Source organism: Lotus japonicus, chromosome 4 (assembly GCF_012489685.1).
Source record: "Lotus japonicus ecotype B-129 chromosome 4, LjGifu_v1.2".
NCBI lineage: Eukaryota > Viridiplantae > Streptophyta > Magnoliopsida > Fabales > Fabaceae > Lotus > Lotus japonicus.
In genome coordinates, this window is record NC_080044.1 from 19,447,270 (window position 1) to 19,474,882 (window position 27,613).

Here is a 27,613-nt window from a genome sequence, read left to right on the forward strand (position 1 = left end):
ACTTTATAACTTCATGATTACGATGTGAGAGGGTAGAATGGGAAAAAAAAACTCCAATAACCCACTATCTTGGTTGGAGAGTTTTTTGCTAGAATGACACTTAAAAAGGAACGGAGGGAGTAGTTATTAGTGCCCTACATTTAATTATGCTAATTTATCATTTCATAAATTTTATTTCAAAATTGATAGAAGTAAATACTAGTTATTGGAAAATAAATAATAGGTCATTTAATTTCCTCTGTTCAATCCCTCCAAAAACCATGTCCTTAATTATTTCTTAGAAATGTTTCAAGTACAAATCTTATAAATGAAAAAAAAATTCTCATACATGTTGGGAGAGCAAGTTTTCCACTATAATATACTTGTCTCGAATAGAATTACATCTCGTGGAAAAATACGTTTGGAAAAAAAACCTCAATATATTATATGTTTCTTTTCTCATTTCATTACACTCATTTTGAGTTTAATCATCGTGTGAAGAATCATTAGCATCTAATATTTTAGACCAAAAAGGCCGCATAACATTAGGAAAAAGGACAAAACAAGAAAAGTAAAGATGGAGAGAGATGTATGGATTTAAATGCTATGTCCCAGTTTTATGCTTTGGTAGCCGGGGGTTTTAAATGCTACATCCAGAGACTCTTGTGAAGTCTTAAATATCACCCAAGACATTCTCACACTCACACAACACAACACAACCTTCGAAGGAACACCCCAACACTCTTCCATTTTCCTTGGCTTCTCTCTTCTCTGCATATAGCAGCAGCCTCGTTTGAATTTTCACATGTATATGAAGTAGTTATTGCGATATTGGCCTGGTTCACTCAGACATATAGTGTGACAAGACACACGGTTGCATAGTGCAAAACAAATTATAGAAAAAAAGGTTGAATCATGGGTTTGTGTTTGATTGAGCCGTGCCAATATCTCACTGCTATTTCATTTTGGATTAGGTAGAGCCATAAGAATGTAGAGAAGCTGAAGCTGAAATGCAAAGCAAAGGTTTGTTTGTTAATTACTTTGTCTTCTCATACCATCTTCACTAGTTTATTTGCTTTTGAAATTGCCATATATGTTTTGGGGAATGGGTAGTTGTATAAGAGTTGTACTCTTATATATATGTCATTTGTGCATATGAAACGAATCAACAAACTTGGGAGCATATAATGATATATAGGATTATACGAAACTGATCTTGTAATTATTTATTTGATGTTGGACTTGTTAGGAGTGCTCTGTCCATTCTTTGGCGACTCTTGTACCTGACGAGTGACCCCACCACCTAGCGAGCGACCTCACTATTGGGTGAGCAACCCCATTATTTAGCGAGCGAGTCCCTATTTGACGAGTTATCTCACATACGGAGAGCCATAAGTTATAACTCCTTCATCTTATGAGTGATCTCTTCCATATGTGGGTGGTCTCACGCCATTTATGTATTTCTCACACTATGTTGGCGATTTATTATTCTTTTGACATATTCTTTGTGCCATGTTAGACAGTTTCTGATGTTTTGAGCCCAACATGGGCATAACATGGATTTAGAAGTAGGTTGGCATACTTATCCTTATAAAAGGGACCTCCTATAAAAGAAATGTTCACTTGAATACCAAACACAACGGCTAGGTCTTTGTGATTCTTGCTTCCATTAGGAATTTAGAGTTAGTATTCGTCATTATTTTACTATACAAAATAAGGAAATGAAATGGAAAAATTATAAAGTTGTACTCCTCTTCTTGGAATATTGCAAGTGTTACCAAAAATATATATTCAACTACTCCTCTAGTTAGTATGAATGCATGACCATATAATACTGTAAGGAAATCGTGCAGAAGATTACTGCAACTGAATAAGAATTTTCTTTATGAGATTGATTTGTGAACCCATATTTCAAAGTTCAAACAATAAGTAAGAGAGATTTAGGACTACCTCTTTCAACGTGAACACACGTGTTCTGGTGAACACTCAGAAAGGGTATATGTCATAAACCCTAGCAGAGCAAGGGTGAGGTAATAACATAATCCTCTTTAGATAAAATGCTAAAAAGTCCTTTACAATGATGTCCAAATTCCCTTTTATCGGGGGGGGGGGGGGGGGGGTATACGAAACCCTAATTTCTATTCTAACCGGGCTAGTTGGGCCTTAATGCACTTGACCCAACTCCCTTACATGTCATGACCTCCCTAAGACCCTAGGTGAGTTCCTAATCTAACCAAGTCTTCTCCTTCGCCCCTGGCGGGCTTTTCTATACTCAGCCTTTATTGTCCCTGGGTAAGCCCCTATAGGGAACGGGGGGTTTCGCCCAGTCCACGAGTCCACAAGACACCGAGCTTGAAGTATAATAGCGAAGTGTGTCTTTAAAAACTAAGTGCTTCAATTGCCAACTTTTTTCGATCCCTTGCAACTCTTCACTGGGTGAACACCTTTCACCCAGTCCAACTCTGTTCGATCTCTCGCCACTCTCCACTAGGTAAACACTTTTCACTCATTCCACAAGACACTGAGCTTGAAGTATGAAAGTGTAGCGTGTCTTTCACCCAGTCCAACTCTGTTCGATCTCTCGCCTCTGTCACTGCCTTGGTGATTCCCCAAGCAAATCGCCCTTTGCCACTTTACACTTGGCACAACGTTCCTCGGCTGGCGATTTTGACCAAATGCGCAGGAACTATTCCCAAGTTTCAAGTTACAATAGCTTCTCCACCGGGGAATCAATGCTCGCCACTTTCTAGTCTTATTTACATCACATGGCCTCATCGAGTTTTCCAAGTGCATTTTGTCCTTATCTTTCGGCTTACCTAATCCCTGACATTTCGCTAGAGGCACAAAAATTTAGATATACCTTTGCTAGATGTTGTACTAGCACGCCAGTTGTTCCTTCCATTTTCAGCCAAGCCACGCGCCTCTTCACCACACGGCCCTAGGCGAACGTCACGTCCAGAATCAACCTTCACATCCGCATCTAATCAAGTCATCAATGTTCGCGTCTTCCCAAGGTAATCATCATTAGCCTCTCCGGTTTTCCCCCAAAAGTTTACATATCAAGCGCGCGCCCCCTACAAAACGTTTTTCTTTTTCCATGCAACCCCAACATCTCCTATAAAACCCTCCAGAAACCTTCATTTGCAACTTTCGACTCTGTTAGCTTATGTTCCTCTCACCTCACTATCAATTCTCTGATTATCCTCTATGTCGGTGCCTTTTGTCCCTGAGTCTTTTCTCCCCTCAACCTCAAAACTTCTCTTTCCCGTGACTCTCCTCCTCCAAACTTCTCCTTTTGTTGCTTTTTCAGTCATCTGCACATAATGTTCATGGAGTCTTATAGTGAAAATAGGGATGTTACTATGGTGGTTACGGTGCCGGAATCCAATGTTGCATCTACCTCTGACAGCGAACTAACCCGCTACCGCCTCCCCCTTCGCCTAGATCCTTTAGGAAAAACATTGACATATCCCTTCCTAAACCAGTTCAGCTAGGCGGGTTCAAGTGGATTATCAAATCTAATTCTTAGCTTTCTTGGGGTGAGTGTGATGCAATTGATTGTGGGTTTCTTCACAAATTCAAAACCAATCAATTTTGCGTCAAGATAAGGAAGTTAAACAAACCTTCTAGATAACACATACACAACTATATTCTCTTTACCTTGCTTATACTTGATGACATATGGAAAAGGTTCCAACCATTAAGCGTGCCTATTATTCAACTTACTTTGACCAAAGATTAATGAGTTGTGTGAATCCCAAATTATTGCTTGGGTCAAAAATAGTGTTGCCAAGTCTTTAATGCTCACAAAATACTACAAGAAGGTATTGAATTAGTGACCAAATTTAGCATCGACCACGAAATACCGACGTTAAATTTGACTACTTTGCGTTGTTTTAGCGTCGGCAAAACCGACGCGAATAAAGGAAAAAACTCACTTCAAGTTGGCATCAATATTTCATCATTTAGCATATGTTATGGAGGATGCTAAAATCACTGGCCAATGGGGAGACTACTGGTCGGCGCTACCTTAACTACCAAATGACCACAAAAAACTAACGTTAAATTTGACTACTTTGCGTCGTTTTAGCGTCGGCTAAACCGACACGAACAAAGGAAAAAAACTCACTTCAAGTTGACATCGACTTGACCAAAGCTAATTAGCATCGGTATTTCTTCATTTAGCATGTGTTATGGCGGATGCTAAATCATTGGCCAATGGGGCGGCTACTGGCCGACGCTAGATTTACTAGCCAATATAGCGTCGGCCTTAACCGAAGTTGAATTCGCGTGTGTACGACCTACTTCGTGGGCAAGAAAGTAAGTGTCAACCTTCTTCACTTAGGCTTTCTTATAGGCCTCTCTTTAACACATTTTACCTAAACCTACTTTCTCTCTTCTCTTCCTCCTCCCTTCTCCCTACTCTACCGCCCCTCCTCTTCACCCTTCTCTGTCGTCATTTGCCCCTCACCCTCTGCCGCCCTTCACCCATCACCTTCCTCTGCTTCCCCTCACCATCACTCTTATCCTTATACCATTGTCCTTCCTATGTACCCTCCTCTGCCTCTATGAGCCGCTCCGGTCTCTCCTCCTCCACGAATGTCACCATCCCTCTTGCGGCTATCGCTCTCCTTCTGGAGACTTTCACTCTCCGATTGGCTAAGCTACTTGTCTCGTCCCCTTCCTCCTCCTCCGCCACCCTCACCATCTCCCTTGGCCACAAGATCTGTACCCTCACCCTCTTCCTCTGTCTCTCCCTCTCCTGCTGCCTTATTGATGCGCTATTGTCGCCCATTTTTGTGTAGCCCCCTTACTTCCACTTCCTAGTGTCTCCCTATTGTGGTGGGCCTCCTAACTGTCGCCACCCCGCAGCCACAACCCCACTGTCATGTCATCACCGTACTCACTACCTTATGCCAAATTTGGTTCTATATGCTCAACTAATTTGATTTTTTTTCGATGATAAGTATCATATTTGTGTGTTTTATTTGTTGATGGTGAGTTTAATTTTGCTGAATTTTTCGAGTTATTGTTGAAAGGTTTTTTACCACTCCACTTTCGAATCTCTCAAGACTCAATTGTAGTATAGTAAAGGGTTTTGGCGTATCCACGGGGAGGTGTAATACTTACGCCGTTCAATAGTTAACAAACTCAAACGATGGTTTCAAAAAGAGAATGATTGTTTGTTTGAACATGAAAATAAATGAAAAGCCTTAACAAAACGATATTAAAGAGGTTTGAAATCAAGAGGAGACAATTGTTGGAATTGGAAATCACCGATTAACTTTTACGCACTCTAAGACTTCATATATAAATCTTATCATATGATTGGTTCCATCACACCATATCTTATCTTGCTACATGGTCTCCCTATAAGAAGATCATCGTCTTACTAAATTAACCCTCAATCTCTTGATTGATTAACAAAGCAAGAAGCATTAAGCATAGATGTTAGTTTGACTAATGATCCAATCCTATCTCTAGATCTTAGATTCATTAGATGATATTTACCTAGATCATATTCAATTAGCTAGTTCTCACTAAACTTATCAAATCCATTTTCATGTCTTAGGTGATCAAGCTAAAACAAGCATTAAGAACAAAGTAAAATCATTGAAACCATCCATAGAAACATAGGTTCATATATATAAGATCAAAGTGAGTGCATAAAGGCCAAAAGGCTACAACCAATCCCAACAAAGAGAGATTAGCTACCCATTTTCATGGATAACTTTAAAATTATGAAGAAGAAAGAAGAAGAAAGAAGAACCGAAGACTCCGCGATGTCTCGTCGTCGAATCCGGCACCCAAGCTTCCGCTTCAGACTCCTAAGTTTTCTCCCTTGTTTCTCTCTATTTGGGTGTGTGTAAATGAAGAAAAAATAGCCAGTCTTCTTATAAAATTCGAGTGCCATGTATTTACATTGTTTATGGCTGTTTCAGATGCTTCAAGATTGCTCCAAGCGGCTTCAAGCATGCTTTCCTTCATGGTGAAGAATTCTCCACCGTCTTAACTATGCTTCAAGCATGCTTCAAGAAATCTTCACTGGAAAAGAACACCTTTGATGTAAAATGATTGCTTCAAGCAATCCTTGAGCAAGGAAGCCATCTTCACTTCTGTATTTTCCCTGCTTCAAGCAAGCTTCAAGCAAACAAGTCCAACACATTCTGTACTTCACTTGCTTCAAGCAAACTTCAAGCATCAAGACACCATTTCTTTCCTACACAAAAAATAGGGATTAAACTAGTATTTGACATGAAATCTAACCTAAAACTAGATTTATAATAAATTACTAAAATGATGGTTAAATGATATATAAATGAAGCACACATGCCAAATAAGTTCCCAAAATAAGAGTGAAAAATACGTAAAATTGGCTCTTATCAGTTATATTTTGATAGGTTGTGTATGTCTGCGATAGATTTATTGAATAAAATACGTTACGAATTAGTTTGCAAAAGTGTAATTTGGGATCAAGGGCAACGACCAGGGCGATTTGACACATGTATGTCTGTTAATTTAAGGCTTAATTGCACTTTTCGTCCCTGATCTATACCCCTTGTGCAATTTTGATCCCCTTTGTTTAAAATGAGCGATTTTGGTATAGAAAAGATCAGTTTGTGACAATTGGGTCCTTCCGTTAGTTTTCCGTCAAATTGTTAACGCCGTTTGCCTATGTGGAGCTCACAAATGATGTGGATCTGACGCAGTGTGCCACTAGGATGCCATGTAATTAAATAAATAAAATAATACTAATTAAATTAATTTATAAAAACTCATAAAAAAAACAAAAACTTAATTCAACCCAAAACCCAGTAACATCAAACTTAATTAAACAAAATACATCATCTTCATCATCTCACCTTTCAAACCAATTTCATAACTCACTTCAACCCAAAACCCAGTAACACCAATCTCAAACCCCTCCCCCTCTCCCTCCCACGCTCATCAAACCCAAATCCAGCAACATTAACCCCAAACCCAGAAACCTTCAAAACAACCAATCCTTCAACCTCATACCACCTCTTCTCAAGCACCTCTCATCTTCTTCTTCGCCCCTGACACAACCAACAGTAAAACGACTCCATAAAAGCCCCAATCTTCTCCTGTCCTCCTTCTCTACACCCTCTTAATCGCAAAATCGTCCTCCTCCCTCAACAGTAGAATCATCCCACAAAATTCCAAAGCCTAGATCGACACCACCCCTCAGATTGGAGAGAAAGTTGGTGACTTTACTTGGAAAACTAGAGAAGAAAATCCAATATTTTTTTTTTCAGATCCCAACATAACCATTGTTACAGAACAACTTTAACCTTGACTTTCGGTGAAAGGGGGCGAGAAACCCTTCACCTTCTCGATCTCTCCCACTGCGCCAACCACCGTTTTTCGCCGACCACCGTCTAGAAGCTAGGAGCAACAATCTCTCGATTCGCGCCGACCACCGCTTCTTCTTTGGCGGCATCGGTCGAGGTCCAGAGAAAGAGAAAGATAGACGCAGACAGAAGAAAAAGGAACAAAGATCAGGAACATCAACTGGAGGAAGCGAGATTCATGTTTTTTTTTGTCAAAAGATTCATGTTGTTGTTGTTTTGAAGGTTTCTGGGTTTGGGGTTAATGTTGCTGGATTTGGGTTTGATGAGGAGGGTGGGAGGGAGAGATTCAAGTGAGGAAAGAATATGAAGAAAAGGGGAAGATGAACCGTGATTTCATTTTGTTTGTTTTCAAAACTGTATTTTTTTTTAAATTTAGGCTTATTTAATTAAGTTTTTTTTTTCAAGTTACCTTTTAATGAATTGATTATGATTTAGGTTAGATAATTTTTGTTAATTATTTATTTATTTATTTAATGAAGTGGCAGTTTAGTGGCAAATTTTATTAAATCCACGTCACTGATAAATTCCACATAAGCTAATTCTGTTAGCAATTTGACGGAAGGACCCAATTGCCACAAACTGATCTTTTGTGTACCAAAATCACTCATTTTAAACAAAGGGGATCAAAATTGCACAAGGGGTATAGATCAGGGATGAAAATTGCAATTAAGCCTTAATTTAAACTAATTTGTGAGTTTTAATTTTTTATAAAAGATTATGAATGCTAATTTGTTTGAATTTTATTTTGCTAGGTTGCCTCTATGTAATGAAGTGATTTGCGAAAGTGTAACCAAAGACAAACCCAATTCTTGGACAATGAAAAAACGGGCTCCCAAAGATAAATGTACCCACACTATATGAAAAGAGACGTTTTGACACTTTATGGAAATGGACGACACGAAATATATGGCAAGGGACATCCTCAAAGCTCTTTAAGAAATGAAACTGGTTAGCGATGTGGTGCTCATTTACTATTTTTTTAGGTCGAGAATTTGTATGCAAAAGTAGGAAGCAGTGAAGCACTATACAAGAATTATAGGAATATTATCATGTTTTAATGTATTGTATGTAAAAGGAACCAATGAAGTTATACGAATATCCTTATATTTTGATCTATTGTATGTAAAATTAACTTCAAACCAAAAAAGATCTATTGTATGTAAAATTGGGAAACATTGTATATTTTGTTTGGTTGTTGAATACCTATTGTAAGTAAGTGAATGAATTAATATGATAGAAAAATGAAATGATTGTACCATATAATGTAACACTAGTGAAATGAAAAACTTAACGAAATGGTCTAGATGTATGGAATAGGATAAATTCTTAAAATGGTGTCAAAGTGATTGCACGAGACACAAGCCTTGATAACCGCTCCTGCAAATGCATTTGAGGCTATTCTGAGTGTCTCTTCCTATTTCCATCCATGTAGATCATTTTATTAAGTTTTTCAAATTATGAGTTTTACATTCTATTGAGAAACTATTTCATTCTTTTACAATTATTTTCTAATTAGCATTGGCCATAGCCAACTCTAAAGCATAAAGCTTAACGTCGGACTATACGAACGGCGCTAATTGTCAAACCGTAGCATCGGTCCCCGTGACACATGTTTAGCGTCCGCTTAGAGAAGGCTGAGCTGCGACTATGACTTACTTATTGCGGAAAAATTGACACGGTTAGTAACCAAAAATTCAGCATCCCGTTGAATAGAAAAGTTGAACTAGAAGGCTTCTGTTCTGACTAGGACTGAAAGCCCTATTAGGCCAGCCCAAATTCTTCCTCATCAACTTAAGTCTACTCCTTGCAAGATTAGGTCAACTTGCTCTAGTATGAAGCAGTGTCGACTTGACAGACTGAAATTGCTCATGCGAATGACCTAAATCATGGAACTTGCTTACATATGGGATATTTCCATAGAAGGTGCTAGAATTAAAGCACATCACTAGGTTGGTTAATAGACTCAAAGGTCAGATGATATAGGCCGAATTGAGAAACAATCCTGCTATGATCCAACAATGCGCCACGCTCGACGCTTTACTCTTAAAAGGGTTGATATCAACACTCGAAGACTAACAATAGAGATGACATTATAAATAGGAAATGACAGTGTTCACCAAGTACACACTTTGAACCCTAACGTCTTTATGCTAAAATGTCTTTTGACTTGGTCGTTGGAGTGTCTTTTGTAAGTGCCCTCATGCACCACCAACTTGACTAAGAGCATCATTATCCAAGAAACCCACTAGAGTTTCTAATTTAAATTTTATATCATTCTTTACAATTTTCCATAAAACGACATTATCTACATCACTTTAACCAACTTTACTAAATTTTTACTTCAATCAAACAATTCTAAAAAGTTTATCTATTAGACCTCACAATTTAATTAACAACTCTAACTAAATTATAATATTAATTTTTAATCCCCTTTTTCAACAACTTTGAGTTGCTCTCTACAACAACTCTGAAAAGTCACGGTGGAGCAAACAACAACCTTCAACGGTGAGAGCAACTCCCAAATTCTTGCCGATGTGGATGCTCTAAGGAGCTAAATGAGCGTAGGCCAACGTAGCACAAAACATCTATTGATTTTATGACGGATCTAAGCTACAACGACATCCACATGATCATCTCATTGTTTGGATTTGTATCCTTTTGGGTATCTACTACTTCTTATTCTCAAGTTTGCTTTTTACTGTAGCTAAAAGACCTTCAATCCCAATCGTCCATCTTCTTTTCTTCTTTTTTCAATCTAACGGCAGTTTTTATTCCGTTCATCTTCCTCTCATCTCATCAGACATCAATGATCAATCAAATCCCCCTTACTCTTTTACCTAACCTCTTTCTCTTATACTACTTTTTACCCACATTCCCCATGCGTTCCTGCCACTGCTGATGGCATCACCGCCGTCTCTCGCCGTTTCCGTGTTCAACGAGTCCTTGCTCGCCGGAAATGGTGGAACCAACATATTTTGACACCTCCCTCTGCTATCTCTTCCTCCTTTCTTTTTGTTTTGAAATTTTTTCCTTGAAGACGTGTTCCTGGATACGCTGATGCCATCATCGTCGTTCCGTATTTAAGGAGTACTGGCTCGTCGGAAATGGTGGAACCAACCATATTTCGACACCTCCTTTCATCCACTGTTGTCTCTTCATCCTTCTTTTTAAATTCCAAATGAATGCAGTTCCAAGGAGCAAATCGTGGATGAATAAGTTCCAAGTACGTATGATTGCCTATATCTGCTATAGTTGTAGGTATGCCAGTTAATTTATTCAAGTTCTCTATAAATACTCTCAGGACCTGTTAAACCATTTGTTCCGGCACTCAATTTCAGTTTTTCAAATCTAGCATTTGCTGATTTCCTCTGATTTCTCAAATCTCTGAACCTGTAAATTCCATCAGAAGCAGGAATGTATAGAAAATCAGAGCAACAGTTATTTGGAGGTGGGAGATGTTTCCTAATTCTGAACCCACTAAACCAAATGCCTTGCAGCTTGTGCTATTAACCACATGCCTTTTTGTTTGGTTTCTTCCCATTTAGTTGTGTTTCTTTTCTTGAATAAGCTTTAAATGACACATCAATTTTGTGATTTACTAGCCTCTTTCCAGAGAGTTGTCTTTGATTTGGATTTGGAAGTGTTAATTTTATTTGTGTGCTTTGGACAATTTTTGACAACTACCATTCAAGTGTTTCCTTTCCTTCTTTGCTATGTTAATTTCAATTGCTTTATTCTTCTGTATGCAGGCTGAGAAGAAAAGGCACCACTGGATGGATGTTGAAGCCTTGAAAGATAAACAAAAACAAGAAATTGGTAAATAAACTATCTTTTTAGCTTCTGAAGTTGTTACCTACAGCTGCTTGATATGTGTTTGTGTCAGTGTAGTTTCAAATTTTGGCTATAAATACCCTATGTTGTCAATTTTTTTTTATCTGCATGGTGTTGTTTCTCATTGACAGTGAGGCTTTCAAGGACTTGCTAAGCAAATTGGGTTTAGTAGAACTAGACAGGAAGTTTTTTACTAAATCTAAAAGCTGTTATCTTCTGGCACACCAGGTGGTGGGAGAAGTTTATAAGCATTATGTAGCAACCAATCTGTTTTGCAGTACTCTTTTGGAAGTTTTTTATCTTTGGATTTCTCGCTTCATAAGATTTTGTTGGTGTAGAGTGGAAGAATTGGTGATTTGATGCAGCTTTCTGTTTTATTTAGAGGGCTGAAAGTCTGTCTTTTTTGGCTCATTCATTGGGGATGTGGTTTTGGTCTTTGGTATGTGTTTGTTACTCTAATTTCAAAGGCTTTGGTCTCTTAGACAAAGGTATTACAGGTTGAAAAAGGCCTTTCAGTTGATGTTGCAGTCCAAAGAAAAGTTTTGTGTTGTCTGCTGGCTGTTACTGGTGCATGGAAACATATCCAATAATCCAATTCAAGGCTGCAACGAGGTCTTTTTGGTATGCTTTAGCTCATGTTCTCTTGATGGTTAATGATAGAAGATTAAGTCTTTCAAGTTTGGATTGGTGGTTTCAAGCTGGTTCCTTGGGTCGTGTGTATGCTCACATGGATTATTAACAAATCTGTTATCAATTTTGATCTTTTATAATGCACTAGAAATCATGTGATTGGAATGTTACTTCCAAACAAGGACTGGGGTATTTGATTGGGTTGAGTTGGTAGGCTTTTATTGGTTGGAGTGGGATTTGTCTTTGTCTTCATCTTATCTGAGAGAGTTATTCTCATAAAATTTTCTCTTTAATAAATTTTCTTCTGCTTTAAAAAAATGATCTTGAATTTGCTGAAGGATTGTCTGCCACTGGTAAATTAGTATGTTCCTCTTTTTTAAATGGTAGTATTTAGTTGTTTTTGTTGGTTTTAATTTTAATGATTTTAACAAAGGAATAAGAGGAACGAGAAGTAAATTATCCTCACTGAAGAAGGATACATGATATGCCTGAAGTTCCTTTTACAATTGTCATTTACATAATGAGCTGGTATAGATTGAAGCAAGAAGTAAGGGGAGAAGAGTGATTAGAATTTAGATTTGGTGCTGATTATATGTTTGATCGCTTGAATGATGCTTAAGGTATTTTATTTTAGAAAAGATTATGTCTCCCAAGTTGAAATTATCTTATTGGAATGGATGATGCTTCCCAAAATACTGATTAAAAAGAAAATGATTTTTGATCAAAAAAAAAAGAAAATGATTTAAAAAGGTATGATCTTTAGCTGATGGTTTATTGCTTTGTATTCATGATGACCTCTTTGAAACCTGCACTTTTGATTTTGAGTTCTTCTGATGTCCAGTTTGAATCTAAGTGAGAGGTTTTGAAGTGGGCTAATTCATTATAAATAGATGTCTGCAAAAGTATTTTTGCTTCATTACTTTAATCTCTCCTTCCCATAATCCTATTGGCATCGTGGCAGTTTCTCTATTTCAGCATCTAGCAAACATGTAATATATCAGTCAATAACTTAGTATGATAACTTTATTAGTAATTACAACTTGAGGATTGGGATTTATTATAAAAATGGGTGGCTGTGATGATTATTGCCACAGTTAGGACTTTGCATAAACAAGCAAATATGATTATTTTTTAATATGGCCAATCACGACACAGCTACTGAGCTACTATATGTTGATGGTTGCTGTTAATTGGAAACATTAATTAAGTTTAAGGGAAAACATCTAGAATATGTGTGAGAACTCTTGGAGTATTTGATTATGTTTCCTGTCTACATGAGTTTTATTTTTCTTCATTTATTCGAAACTGTTTTTAAGTTTAGGATTCTAAATTTTTTTTCATCAATAATCAGGATGGATGAATATGGAAAGAGCGAGTATCCGCTACTGTTCGTAGAAGAGGTGACATGCCAGTGGGGAAGAAAGGGGGTGCCCTTGAATCTGAGGGTGCTGTGAGAAAGCTACGGACCCAGTCTAATCGAATGATCCTACCATCTTCTTGAAGAATGTCATGCCTCTAGCATCTAAACTGGTATTATTTCTAATGTGGTATTTTGAGTCATAAAACTTCTTAAATGTGATATCCCTTCATCTTTTTTGTCATCTTTGACTATATATAATGCCACTGAATGTGCGTATGTATGAATAATGCTAGTTAAATCTGGTACTTCTTTTACTATCTTTATATGAAGGCTTTAGTAACATATTTGGAACTCACTATTATCATTTAGCCTATTTCTACTTTCCTTTTGTAGTGGGTACTCTTTAATGTTTATAAATGTGTTAGTTTACTTAGGCCAAGCTTGGTATAAGTTAAAACTAGATGAATGGAGAATGAAGGGTGAAAATTATCAACGTCTTAACCCATCATTTGTGTTGAACTCCTTGTGTGTATTGTATCTTCTTTCCTCAGATTTCAATTCTGAAACCCAACAGCTACTTACTAAAGTGTATAGTTTCTCTATAAAATTGACTCTTGCTTTAGAATCAGTTGTAAAATAATTTTCATACATGCACTATTTTTCCTTCTTATATTCTGTGCCTCACGATTATTACCACCCAAGTACACAAATGCGTCCCACTTTCACAATGAGAGGAACAAAGAGATGCTTTGTGAAGCCATTCCTGCTGTCTATCTGTAGCATATTTTCATTCTTCCCACTGTATTTCCCTTCTACTCATGATTACCAAATTATGCTTTTGGAACTTTACTACCATACTGTGAATTCATCAGCTGATTTCTTCAAAACCATGATCATGAATGAATGATATTTTGTTTATGCCTCATACCATCTTATGTTGTATAGAAAATATTTTTTTCTACTTCGCATCAAGGTGGGGGTTGCTCTCTTGATTGCAAATTATGATGACCGGAATTCTCCAGCGTTGACCGTCAACTGTGCCATTTTAGATTAATTGGAAATACATTTTGATGGAATACTAACTCTCCTTTTTATTGTCTTAAAAGATTAAAGCACATATTAAGAAAATTAATCAATATTTTTGTTCTCATTAAAATTATTAAGGGAATATAAGGGTGTAATTCATTGAGTAGTAATTGATGTTATCTTAGAATTCTAAAATGGCAAAAAAGATATCATGCTTGTGTTATGCTTTTATTTTGTTTTGTAATATAATTTATTTGATGATTGTACGAGCAGAAGACTTCACCAGCTCTAATCTATACGTTTTGTAGGTGGATCAGGGCAAAAAGAGACCCAATGAGTATGCTTCAAGAACTCCAGTTTCTGCCAAGAAAGCCAAAAGTGCTACTCCAGAGAAGACTGGTGAGGCATGTTGTACTATAATAGCACTTGATCTATTTGTTAGTATAAATATCTTATTTTGCTTATTACTTTATCATATCTCTTATTTTTCTCTTGATTGTGGCTTTTAATTTTGTATTTGCAGTATAGTGGTCGAAATTACAAAACATAATGCCATGCATCTCACTCTCCGATTCTGGTCTCGATCATGTTTTTATTTCATAATTTTTTTCTTATAAATGGTTTTATATGGGGTTCAGGATACTGACGAAGATGCACATCTTCTTAGTCTTCAAGCTTCGTTCCTCTTATCTCCATCTGGTACTGGACAAACGGACTTGCAAATGAGGTAACCACTAACCAGATTGATGGACATTGCTCTGAAGTATGTATTCATTACTCAATCTCATTATAAATTTTGTTGTTTCAAAGCTTTTGGATGCTAAAATCGTTTTGTATTTCTCTGGTGTTGTCTTTGTTAATATGAATTTATCTAACCTTCTTTTTATTATTTTAGGGAATACAATCCTAATATGCGTTGTTATTTGTTTCAGGAAGAGCTGTACATTCTTCTGAAATCATACTTTCTACTCAGTATGAAGACAATTTAGTTTTTTAAGTGGATTGGCATGGTCTTGGTGAGTGCATGAAGGAGGAAGCAAGTTAAATTGAAAAGTAGAAGCTAATTCTGGTGAATACTCTTACATGCCCACAAGCTATTTGAGTACATGCCCACAAAAATGAAACAATTTAGTTTTTTAAGCTTCAATTTGTACTTTGAAAGGTGATATGCTTACCCCTACCACACCTAGAAAAGTCACGAATTTTAATCCTTTGGTTATAGAAAAGTCAGGTGAACTTACTTGATGTGCTTTGATTGTGCAGACTACATTGTAGTTCTATTTTATTGGACTTATTTCCCCTTTGCTGCAGAGATACAGATTGACAATAAGCCAAGACGAGAGACGATACCTAAGAAAGGCTTATCCTCTAATTGCAGTCTTTGGTACCTACATAGGGTGCCTTATATATATTTTGAATGAGATTCTGAGTGTATTGTAAAATGTTGAACTACAAACCTAAATTGGAATGAATTGTTATTTACTTGACTTTTTGTCTTCTAAAAGAATTACACTTTGATTTGTTGTTATTCAATTTTGTTCTCTATGATTGTTTGATGATCTGTTTAGCAAAGAAACTTTCATTAGCATGAGCTACATATTGTGTGAATTCATTTTTCATTGTGTTGTGGGGGTGCTTGCTGTTATCATTGCCCTTTAGTGGTTTGGACTCATGGAATAATGTTTTGTTGACATTTCTTATCCACATCCACCTTAGATATATAGGAAGATAAAATAGAGAAATGTGTGGAAATGAGATAGGAATGAAAGTGAGATATAAATAAATCATTATTCTTGGATATGTGTATACATATTTTCTTTTAGTTTCAACTATCTCCCTCATAGTCTAATACATTATTACATTTCAGCCAACTTTTCATCTTTTTACCGTAAAGATGGCACCAAATTACAAGTCGACGGGGGTCAAACACAATTAACATTTGAAACTCATATAATTCATATAGATATATAAAAAAGATAAAACATTTAAACATAAACATAAGATAATAACGATATATAAGTGTTTGACCAATTAAAATTGTATGTCTTAGAAAATACATCATTGTATTATTCCATATATATCAAATTCTGAATAATAGTAGTTAACAGAGGAGTTCGTGAAAAATTATCCGTGCATCGCACGGACAAACGGGTATAATCCTAGTTGATAAGAACAAGACTTATAAATAAGTTATCAAATTGTTTTAAAAGTAAGCACTAAAAGAAATTTGTTATATACCAATTGCAAAAAATCGTCGGTAAAAGGTCAAAAATCGTGGGTATGGCAAATTTTTTGAAGTGGCAGTTCTACCTTGCACAAAAGATTTCCATAGGAATACAAGCTGAAATTGTGAAAACCAATCAAATTGAAATCACATCCCTGTTTAACAGAAAAAATGGTGGGTCAAGCTGGTCATAACATATGTACATAAAGATTTAACCAAAAAAAAAGATTTATCTGCAAAAACAGTTCGTAACATTAAACATATCCCTAGCTAAAAGAAAAGAAAAGAAAATAACTTGAGCAGGTCAAAGACAATAGCACCTACATTCCATATTTCCATGGACAAAAGTATGTGCTAAGATTTTCTTTGAACTCGAATTTATATTTCTCCAATCCAATCTAAACTTTATGCCTCAAATTTCAGCTTCTCAGTACCTTGATACACCTGAAATCATGTTTGCGTTCGAACCTGTTCATTAATCCTTATGTGCATATCCAGTAGAGAAGTTTGGCACTAGTAGGTTAGCACTCTAATATATTTTTCATTATTAATCTACTCTTCACCCAAATTCACTCTTCACAAAATCAATTAAGAGGCAGATCTTATGATAATGAACTTTACCAGCATTTCTGGTGCCATTTCATTCATTATCAATCAATCCCACCAAGTAACTGCCTTGCACGAATCCTGACTTGTAAACGAACTAGTGCGTGCATACACTGCATCGCTATACGTGATTGTCTCCTCACACACACCCCACGAACCAATGCTTGCAGCTTCACCAGGCTTCTCAGAGCCCCATATGCTCTTCTTGCCTGTTCAATCAATCAAAAAATAAGATCACAACAGAATCATATATATTTCTAATTCAAATTTCGAACTATATACCATTATGCTAATGAATGAAGATTAATAGCCTCAAATTATGATAAGGGGCTTTAAACCATGGTTTTAAATTGGGCTATACAACACCAATTGCGGCCACAACATATAGGAATTTGCACTGCCATCACGACCGGAATTGCTGCCGCATTAACCCGCATTTATCTGCAACAACAATTTAAAACTTGCTTGGGATATAAAACATACGAGATGACCCCTGAAGTAAGCTTGAATCCTAATTGCCGCAATCTGCTCTTTGGGGAACGTCCTGGCCGAAGAGGTTGGTGGTATTGGCAAATTGGTGAAGTTTTCCGTGGTGGTAGAGTTGGTTGCAACATCTTTGAGTATGGGTAGCTCGCTTTGATTAGTGCAAACACTCGTACGAGGAGGGAGGATTATTTTGTCTTTGTTGGATGATCTTAGGAACTTGCTGCGAACAATTCTTAACCATTTGTGAGATGCTCCCATTTTGCTTGTGTTTCTTTTCTTATGTTTGGAATGGAATGCGTGTAATGTGGTTGATATAATTATATAAATGTGTTTCACTCTCAATGCTTCTTTAGGTGGAAGTTGCGTAAAGAAAGGACCAAGGAGAGAGTTGTGGGCGACAGGTTTGCTCTGAAAAGGAGAACATGATTTTCTCTGTTTTATATTATGGTACTGATGGTCTGAATTTCTGAAAATGGAAACGTGAGGGGATGATTTCCTTTCTGACTAGTTCAGTGTGATTGTCAAGCATTTCCTGTGTCACTGCTCAACTAACTAGGGGGAATAGAATAAACTGTTGCTATCAGAAATTCTTCCATCCCACATTGAGTGATCTTAAAATTTAAGAATACTTGTCTTTCTTTGGTGCTTTCTTTTAACTCTTCACTAAAATAAATGTTACAATTTTCTAAGTTTTTTTTTTTTGAAACATAAAATATTATTTTTAGATATTATTATATTCAAAATTAATTGTGAACTAAAAAAATGGAGGGATGTGATTAAATGATGGTGTAAAACTTATTTACACCGTCAATGCATATAAATAATCTCTTTTTAAAATGTTGAGGGCTCGTTTGGTACGTCGTAGGTATGATAATATAAGCTTATACAATGCATTATAAATTTATTCATTGTTTGGTGCTGACATTGTATTATATATGCTCTCCATCAATTCACTTTTATACATTAGAATGATGGATTATTTAATTCACCATAAAAAAAGATGGATAAGGTACATGATAAGAGTGTGATGTATAAGCTACTATAAATTATTTAATTCACAGTCACAACCACCACTGCCACCACCGCCGTTGCTTTCGCCACCACCACCAACTCCATTGCCTTCATCACCATCGCCCACTACCACCCTTCACCATCGCCACCACCGCCCTATTTCATTTTCGTCGTCGTCCCCGCCACCACTACAGTGTCGCCACCACCACAACGAACTCTGCCACCACCAATTGTCACTACCTCCACAAGACCATAACCACCACTATCACAACCGTCGTTGTTGTCACCACCGCCCTTCGTCACTGTCGCCACCATTGCCACTACCACCACTCTACAATATTGTCAACGCTGCCACTACTATTACCACCACCTCCACCACCCCTCACAATCGTTTCAACCACCTCCACCTCCACCATCGCCACTACCACCACCACTCAACCGCCACAATTGACGCCACCACCACTACCACCACAACAACCACCCTCCACCATCGTTTCCACCACCGCAATTTCTACCACTACTCTCCACCACCATCATCATCCACCACACATATGATCGTATGGATTTAAATGATAAGTTAGACAGTGTATTACCAAATGTTGCATAGTATTAAATTTTTATCAAGTCTTATCTTATCCTATCAGATCTAATGCAATTTGCATATTGTCATAATACTATCAGGCCTTATATTATACAACGTACCAAACGAGAAATTCAATTACTTTAAAATTCTAAAATTTTTTTTGATAGAAAAATGTTAATTGTTACTCCCTCCGGTCCTATTTATAAGCATGAAAGAGAAGAAAAATCTTGGTCTTTTTTATAAGAACCAAATGAAAGTTTGAGCTATATTAATTAATTTTTTCCAATGATGCCCTTATTAATTCTAACTTGTAAAATGTGTCTTATTAATTATTCTCTCTCTTTTCCACTTTCCAACACTAATAACAAAGGGTAATTTTGGAAGTTCATTTTAATTTAAGACAAATTTAATGCATTTCATCTAGTTTAACTACATTTCTTAAACTATGTGAATTTTTTTTTTGTTGCTTATAAATAGGACCGGAGGAAGTAGTAAATTAGTCATCCTCATAGTTTGAACCCTGAACATTCACACTTTACCCCACTTAACCCTTATGTCCCTAGCTTATCACTTGAGTTATCCTTTCCACATTATAAACATAATGATCGGCACGGATTTCAATTCCGGTAAGTACGAGCTAAAATAAATGTGTTGAAAACTTATTACCAACAGCTAACTTAGAAGATTAGATTGAATTCTTCAAAACCACAAATATTCCCAGCGAAGTTCCTTGTTCACGTTTGGTCAAATTAATAATGTTCAAAACAGTACCCTGGTAGTTCCCACACAGCTACGATTAAAGGCTACAAAAATCGCGTAGACACTCACTACCGTCACTTGCAAACGCCACCACTCCCGGTATCTATCTCCAATCTCTCAATCACAGCACAATTACCATATCCCATTTCCAGAAACATCTTTTTCTTCTTCAACATTGAATCATATTCTAACCTTTTTGTTTCATGTTATTGTCTCCCATCACATGTTTGTGAAAATGCTTAACAGAGATGTTTTTCTTGAGCTGGGGTCGCCCCTCTCCCCAAGACCAAAAAGCTTGCATCAATAAGTATGTTCTACCATTTTTAGCTTCTTTCTGAGGAAATTGGAAGAACTCAGAGCTTTATTTTTCCATGGCTCATACATGTTTTTATTCCCATTTTACCAGGGCAGGTACATTCAACTATGATGATAAATATAAAGGAGCTACTGCTAAATCCTTGTCTTCTCTCAAAGCTGATGAGGGGCTCTCCAAAGATGGATTTTTACTGAATAATGCGCGGGTTCTGATGGGTTCTGGTGTTGAGACCTTTGAAAAGGGCAAGAGTGCTCTACGAAGCTGGAGGTATTTATCTATTTATCTTTTGATCAGCAAGAGAAATTCTAGTATTAGTACTGTCAATTGCGAGTGCGAGAGGTACTCCAACCCGTACAGAAGTCAAGCTTTACAAATACAATGTAGCGAAACATTACCTATGAAAATGAATTTCATCCCCTAACTTAAAACAAACCTTACAGAAGTACAAACCTTACAGAATTTAAGGTGAATCATGATCTGATCCTATGTAAATGTTGATATATACCCTTATTTTTCTGCCTTTAAAACAAGCTCACTTTAGTTTAGATAAAAAAGTTCTTATTTTTGTACAGAAAATGTATATTGCAGGCATTTTGGATTGAATTGGGCATTTGTTGATCCGAAAACACCAGTTCAACAAGGAGTTACGTTCTGTGTTTGTGTCAAGGAGTTCCTCCCATGGGTCATGATGCCACTTCAGATTGCATATGTAAATGAAACCAGCACTACCAAAAACCGCGTGGCCTCATTTGGTTTTGGAAGCGGAACTCTTAATGGTCACTTACTGGTAACTTCTATTTCTCTGATCTTGCTGATTTTATTTGCCTCTTCTTTTTATTGGTCAAATGTTGAAGGTATTTTCTGAGATAAACTTTTTACCTTACTTCAGTCAGTGATTTTTAATACATCTGTAGTCTTATTGAAGCCAATACACGTCTAGTGTTTGAGAGTTTACGTATGCTTATAAACTTTTCAGAGAATACACACAGTAGTAATATTTTGAGTAATTTTCACTTCACTGTATCTGTTCTATTATATATTCTGGGTAACGATATATAAAGGAAATTTGATTTTATGTAGTCTGAGTTCTTAACTTTATTAGGTATATCATCCAATCTTTTGTTGACAATGTCAACCGCTATGTCAAATGAGTGGACATATAAGGGTTAGTATAAGTATAAGGCAGTTACTATAGTTAGGAATGAATTTAATAGAAAGAAAATAGAGGTAGCATGTATAGTGAAAAAATGGTAGAATCTTGGCCTTAGGTTGTATCAACAATTTAAAAGCTCAGCAGTCTGCATAGTTTGTCTCCCCCATCCCACCAAATATATGTTGTTCATATAGAATTGTCATATGAACTTAGAAGTTATATAAATACTAAATAAACATGAATTACATTTGTTGATTTCTGAATCCTGAATCAACTGCTTTACAAATTCACTACGTGGAAAAATATATGCTTAAGCATTTTTTGTGAATATATAGTGTTTGTCCTTGTTATTTTCTGTATCTTGGAAGTTGGGAATGATACGTAATTATAAAGATCAATGGTAAAAGATCATAACCCTTTCGCAGACTTTTTTGGATTGAAAAGCTTTGATGGAATACGACTTTTCATTCATCAAAGTCATCCTTGTCGAAGGATTTAAATCCTCTAGAGTTCAAAAGTAACTGCACCACCGTACAGTTGTAATCCAATGGTCCAAACCTACTTAAGTTATATTTACAATCTTTTTTTCATATTATGTCAAGGTACTTTTGTATGGCTGGAATCCCTGCAGTTAACATATGCAGAGGATCGTGAGCCCTTGTCGAGTATCATATTATTAAATCAGAATCTCAAACTTCTGTGATCTCCAAGTTTAACTTAAACAATGTTTGAATGGGGTTACCTACTTAAACTTAACAATCCCTCTTTTGCTTGTCAATACGCTTTTGATGCTATTTAACTTTAAGGGTTTAAAAAAGTTGCTATTCCTTTAATCTCAGAAATTCTGAATAACGAATTAGGGAGTCACTTGAGTTCTGGTATAACTTGTTCAATTACAATTGAGAATGAATGGAAAGCAGCTTCCTTAAACCCTTAAGGTCTCATGTAGCATGCAAAAGTACTCAAATTTGGAGAAACTGAAATGGTTTTAATATGTTAATCTTCTTGAAAATGGTTTGTGTGAGTTTTTTTTTTTAATTTGTGCAGTTTCTTGTATTTGAGCTTTTAGCAAACACTGCTTATTAAAGAACAAAAAGCCCTGATCAATTTAATTTGTCATCTCTTTTGGCAACAGGCAGGAGAAGAGCGCTTTTCGATTGAGATTGATGAGAACAATCAAGTTTGGTATGAAGTACTTTCTTTCTCAAAGCCTGCTCACATTTTATCATTTGTTGGGTACCCATATGTGATGCTTAGACAGAAATACTTTGCTCATGAATCTGCCAAGTTAATGCAGAAACATATAAATTCTTCAAAATCCTAATGTAAATACGGTACTTGTAGTCAAAGAAGATTTGAATCTCTAATTTCCTTTTTGAACCCCCTCCCCTAAGTAAATATTCTACCTCCTTCTCCCTTCTGCAATATTGCTGTCTATAGTCATCATTAAACTTGTGCTTCTATTCTGTTTTGTTTACCTTTGGTGACAGATGGGAAGCATTCATTCCCATTATCACTTTACTTTTCTATTGCGTTTAAGATCTTTCTCGTTAACTGTGTTGGTTTACTGCTTTGTTAACTTCTGGCGATAGATGGGAAACTCGCTTGTTCCCTTACCATTTTAGAGTCCCGTGTCAAGGGGTAATGAATTATATGAATACTGCACAACAAGTATGAGTTGAAATGAAATGAATTATTCATTTCTGCTCCGAGTTTCGTGAGTTAAATAACTCAATTTGTTTGATGTGATTTAACAGGTGATTTAATACCAAAAGAAGTTATAGGAACATTTGTTAAGCAATTACTACCCAACACTTTTTTTTACCAAAGCAAACAGGTCACCCTGATTTGCTATAGGGAAGTAATAAAGCATGACATCCTGCATTAGAAGAAATAGTCTGAAAGCATGAAGCTATGCAAACACACTCTTTACCGTTACACTTGCAAGTATGTTTTAAAATGCATGTCATCCCAATCCACCCTGTTATCTAATAATTTTGAGACATCATTCTGGAGAGTGAGACACTCTAATGAAATACTCTCTATCACAAAAAGACACGTCATCTTTTTAATTAAAAACACTCCTTCTCTCTCCATAACTTGTGTTTGTGTTACTCACGCACCCATTCCTCATCTCTTGGTGTTTTTTCATTTCCCTCACTCAGTTCCGTAACTTCCGTTCATTCCTCTGTTACTTTTTTTTCTTTTCATTTTTATCAACTCTTTCACTCTCTAAAATCCAAATCCCTAAATCAAATCTCAATCTTTATTTCTAATGCAATTTTGATTTTTTAACTTTCAATTTCGAATTTCAGCAATACGATAATGGGTTTTTATTCTCCCATGCGAGATTTCAGAGATCCATTCGTCACTGTCATTGCGATGTCGTCGAGGCAAATTTTGGGGATTTCGTAGAGTTTGTATTCGGGATTTCATCTCTGGAACAACTGATTTTGCTTCTGCAGGGTGATATTTACTTGGGTTGATGTTTGGGTGTGGAATTATATGCTTTGGCGACAAACGTTATTATGATTCATCTATTTTCTTATGTTCTATCAAATTTCTGATATGCAATTATATGTTGCATATTTAAACCATTTATAGTTGGACGGGGTCTGACAAAAAGAAAAATTGTTTTTTAAGGATGAATTTAAGGCCAGAGCAAATTTATTCTATGATATCTTGGATACTTGATTTGCTTGCATTGTTCCTGTGAGTCTGTGACTGTCTTCTTTCTCTTTTACTTAATGCATAAAATGGCAAATACAATCATTAAATGACATGAAGTTCACTACTTTTCATGTGACATTGCTGTCTTTTAAAACTTCAGGTGTTGACCTTTACAAAGAAATTGATTCTTATATCTATTAAGGTGGTGTTTAGCTTGCTATGTGCTTGTATGTGAAATTGTGGATCACTTAGTTGTTAGTATTTGTATTATTTTGTTTTAATGTCATGTGGCGACGTTTTTCTGCAGGTGAAGAAATTTGTAGTGTTTTAGTTATGTGCTGAATATGGTGGTCTATAAATTCTTAGTTTCAATAATTTTCAAGATCTGGGTATTGGATGACATTAATTTATAGGCTTTGGTTGTTTTTACAAATGCAATGATTGTCAAAGAAGGTGTTAGCTAAGAGGGTATGATTTGATAAATATATGAGATTTCTTCAAATGAGCTTTTCAAACTAATCTATGCTTAATGGGTTCTATAGAAAATGGATCGCTCTACTGTATACATCATTTAGCCTAGAGACTTGCAGTATCTAACTCTATTTTCAACTGTTAAACAATATTTTGCTTGCTTATAACATAAATCATCTACCTGTTTTTTGCAGCAAGCTAACCAGAGGAGGAATGTGTTATCAAAATTCAGAACAATCAGTTATCAGTAGCTTTCACTGCAATGCTTTTCAAGTTAAATCTACATCATGAGCGTAATGATGGATTCAACACATTCAGTAACTCTTATCATTAATTAGAGCTTGATAGTTATATGCTTAAACATTTAAGCATATTTGCATACCCTTTAGCTCTAAATAATGGACAAGTGTCTCAATAGAGTCAATACTCAATACTAAAAGTTTAACTAACCATCAATTTGCATCAATGTGACAATGTTGTGATATGTGTTACTGATTAACGGTGTCTTCTAATGTCATCTATTCAACTTTTGTTCGAGTATGCGGTTTAATTTGTTTTAGAATTTAATTTAGATGTATTGATAGCGTAGTTTTACATATGCATTCAATCACATCTCTTCTTTTTTATTTTAAATATTTTTAAATTTAAATTTAATTAATCATGACATGACAAATTAATGAAATTTAATTAGATGACAAATTAATATATCATTGAATATAATAATTTTCTAAATATCAATTTAATTTTTAATGTAGAGGTTCTCACACAAATAAATAAAAAAGTAATTGAAATACATTAAATTTAAAATACATAAAAAACCCGTACATTGCACGGGCTACTAACTAGTTATTGATTAGGCTGCATAATTACACCATCAATCAGCCAGTGCATGCAAATCAAAGCTAACACTCATGCACAAACGGAACCAGGAAAAATAGGTAGGGGCCAAAATTTTACATTGAGTAAAATCAACGATGACTAAGTGAAAAAGATAGTATAAAAGATTTTATGAACACAAACGTAACACTCTTTTATCCCATTTATATTATACTTTGGTTCGTCCATGCGCTCATGTACCTTTGTTTTGGATATCACGTGATATTTAATTTAAGGGTGATCATTGTTCTCTTATCAATATAATGAAAATATATTGTTTTGTTAAAAATTTACATAAGCTTACATATTAAAAGTGTTTGGTTTACTCTTAGTTCATAATTCATGAAAGCCACATTTGGCATTTAGAGATGTGAAATAGCTCAGGGTGTCAGAGATGGGATAGTCCATAACGCATACACATACTTGAAACGTAGCACTGACTTCAACGAGAGGCGTGACAAGATGTCCATGAAGTCGTCTTCGGTAGCACATAGCGGTGGTGGCACTGGAGGTAGCGGTAGTGAAATTCTTTCGTTATTCTCTTCCATTTGCCGAGTCGTTGCTGTCAGCGAGAGGAGTTTTGTTTTTGGTGAACAAGGTGCCACTATGCCCTAATCACGGTAGTGAGTGGTTTTATCACTGTAGTTTGTGTTGTGGGTTAAAAAAAAGTGACGGACGTTAACGGGAAGCTGAATTGAAAATTTTTTTTTTAAGCCAGAGCTGATGTGGGCATGTGAACATTAGGAATGTTTGAGAAGGGTTCAATTTAGTCCCTATGATTGAAAATAAATTCTTTTTCTCTCCATCTTCATCTTCTTCACCCTTCTTCTTCCCACCATCATCCTCTCTCACGCTCTCCCTCACCCCAGCCATTTTTCCCTTCCAAAAACCAAAATTTTCAACCCAAAATCACAAAACCAAGAAATAAACTTAAACCTAGAAATTTAATCCTCTTCCAGAATCAAGATGATGAGACGGTTGAAGAGTTGTCTTCAGGTGTAAACAACAATGATTCAACCATGGATGGCTCTGCAGGTATTGTTGTTAGTGTTAAAACCCTGCATATCAATTCTCTTATCTTGGCTGCTAAGAGCACTTTCTTCCATAAGCTTTTCTCCAATGGGATGAGGGGGTTACTGAATTTTATGTACAGAAATTCCTTGAATATTATTGCACCAACTGATTTACTGGATCGTGTGCTCACCTTGCGTTCTCATGCTCGGGTGGCGTTGCATATTTGGCATGGTTGCTTGCGGGTGATAACGGCGCTACCAATGGTTCCTCGTGATGCTGTGTGGTCGATTTGACTGTTGAGGAATGATATTGTTTTCAGAGGCGAGGCTGTGGATATTCCACTGGTTTTAGAGCGGATAGAATGACAGGGTTTAGTTATTCTACTGCTGCGTGTAATGCCTTGGACGTTGGAAGCCTTACAATTCCTATATAGAGTGAATCACCATTTTGGTCCTTAATAATGTTGGGGTCGGTCATAGTAGTCCCTATCTATGTTTGGTCGTTAGTCTCTAGGACGGAAAATGCCCATGTGTCACGATATGTGCCACGTAGGTTTCAATTTAATCCCCGACATTATCAATTTAGTCCCTAACAGATAATTAAATTTAATTAAAGTTATAAGTTAAGAAAATAAAAATAGAAAATCCTAATTAAATTTAATTAAAATTAAAAAAAATAACAAAATATTAATTACTAATCCTCCTCTTCACCTTATCTTCAACCTCAAGAACAACCAAAACCTTATGCCTCCTCAAGAACATGCTGCCCCCACCTTATGCCTCCTCCTTCACGCACAGCCTCCACCATCTCTCTTGTTGGCCCAACGCGAGCACCACCACCTTCAGGAACGACAAGAAGCGACGTAGAACAGAGGAGAAACGGAGCCGCCACCGCTGTCACCTTCTGTACTCGATTCTGACGTCATCTGATCGCCAATGACGAAAATAACACCACGAATGGACTCCCCTCGAATCCAGCTTCGAAACCCCTCAACCAATTTGATGATCGGCTACCGTGACTCCGGCAACCGCGCCACCGACGTCTTCTCCGACGAGCTTCTGAAAAAGGAAGCCAATTTCACGAAGCTCTCGACCACATCTTCCACATGATGATGATGCTATGTTTCGCCTTCAACAGAATCGGTTCCGGCAAGTATTGAACTCAACAATTGAAATAATGTTTTGTGTCTGCATGTTGCCGTTTCATTAGATTTAAAGGGATATACTATCACTGTTGGAAGCTATC

At 36.4% G+C, this 27,613-nt stretch overlaps 2 protein-coding genes across 3 annotated transcripts; one reads left to right on the forward strand and one right to left on the reverse strand.

Moving 5' to 3' along the window:
• Positions 1–16,564: 16,564 nt before the first annotated feature.
• On the reverse strand, positions 16,565–17,912 carry LOC130712141 (protein IQ-DOMAIN 20-like). The gene is made up of 2 exons (XM_057561980.1): positions 17,513–17,912; positions 16,565–17,238 (listed from the first exon to the last, which is right to left on the reverse strand). Exons 1-2 carry the CDS (start codon positions 17,771–17,773, stop codon positions 17,074–17,076), a joined length of 426 nt encoding a protein of 141 aa, XP_057417963.1. The 5' UTR covers positions 17,774–17,912; the 3' UTR covers positions 16,565–17,073.
• A 1,838-nt stretch (positions 17,913–19,750) lies between these two features.
• On the forward strand, positions 19,751–25,015 carry LOC130715937 (UPF0548 protein At2g17695). 2 transcript variants are annotated; one of them, XM_057566096.1, is made up of 6 exons: positions 19,751–19,967; positions 20,115–20,175; positions 20,275–20,451; positions 20,773–20,971; positions 22,473–22,522; positions 24,673–25,015. In XM_057566096.1, the coding sequence occupies exons 2-6, from the start codon at positions 20,117–20,119 to the stop codon at positions 24,767–24,769; spliced, it is 582 nt and encodes a 193-aa protein (XP_057422079.1). In that variant the 5' UTR covers positions 19,751–19,967; positions 20,115–20,116; the 3' UTR covers positions 24,770–25,015. The 2 variants fall into 2 exon arrangements, with proteins under 2 accessions (XP_057422079.1, XP_057422078.1); XM_057566095.1 differs by lacking the exon at positions 24,673–25,015 and having other exon boundaries at positions 19,757–19,967; positions 22,473–22,762.
• Positions 25,016–27,613: the final 2,598 nt, after the last annotated feature.

Coding starts and splice junctions, on each gene's coding strand:
- LOC130712141 (XM_057561980.1), bottom strand. CDS start 17,773: ATGGGAGCATCTCACAAATGGTTAAGAATTGTTCGCAGCAAGTTCCTA. Junction 17,239..17,512: donor CTTACTTCAGGGGTCATCTC/GTATGTTTTATA, acceptor TTGATTGAACAG/GCAAGAAGAGCATATGGGGC.
- LOC130715937 (XM_057566095.1), top strand. CDS start 20,117: ATGTTTTTCTTGAGCTGGGGTCGCCCCTCTCCCCAAGACCAAAAAGCT. Junction 20,176..20,274: donor CAAAAAGCTTGCATCAATAA/GTATGTTCTACC, acceptor CCATTTTACCAG/GGCAGGTACATTCAACTATG. Junction 20,452..20,772: donor AGTGCTCTACGAAGCTGGAG/GTATTTATCTAT, acceptor TGTATATTGCAG/GCATTTTGGATTGAATTGGG.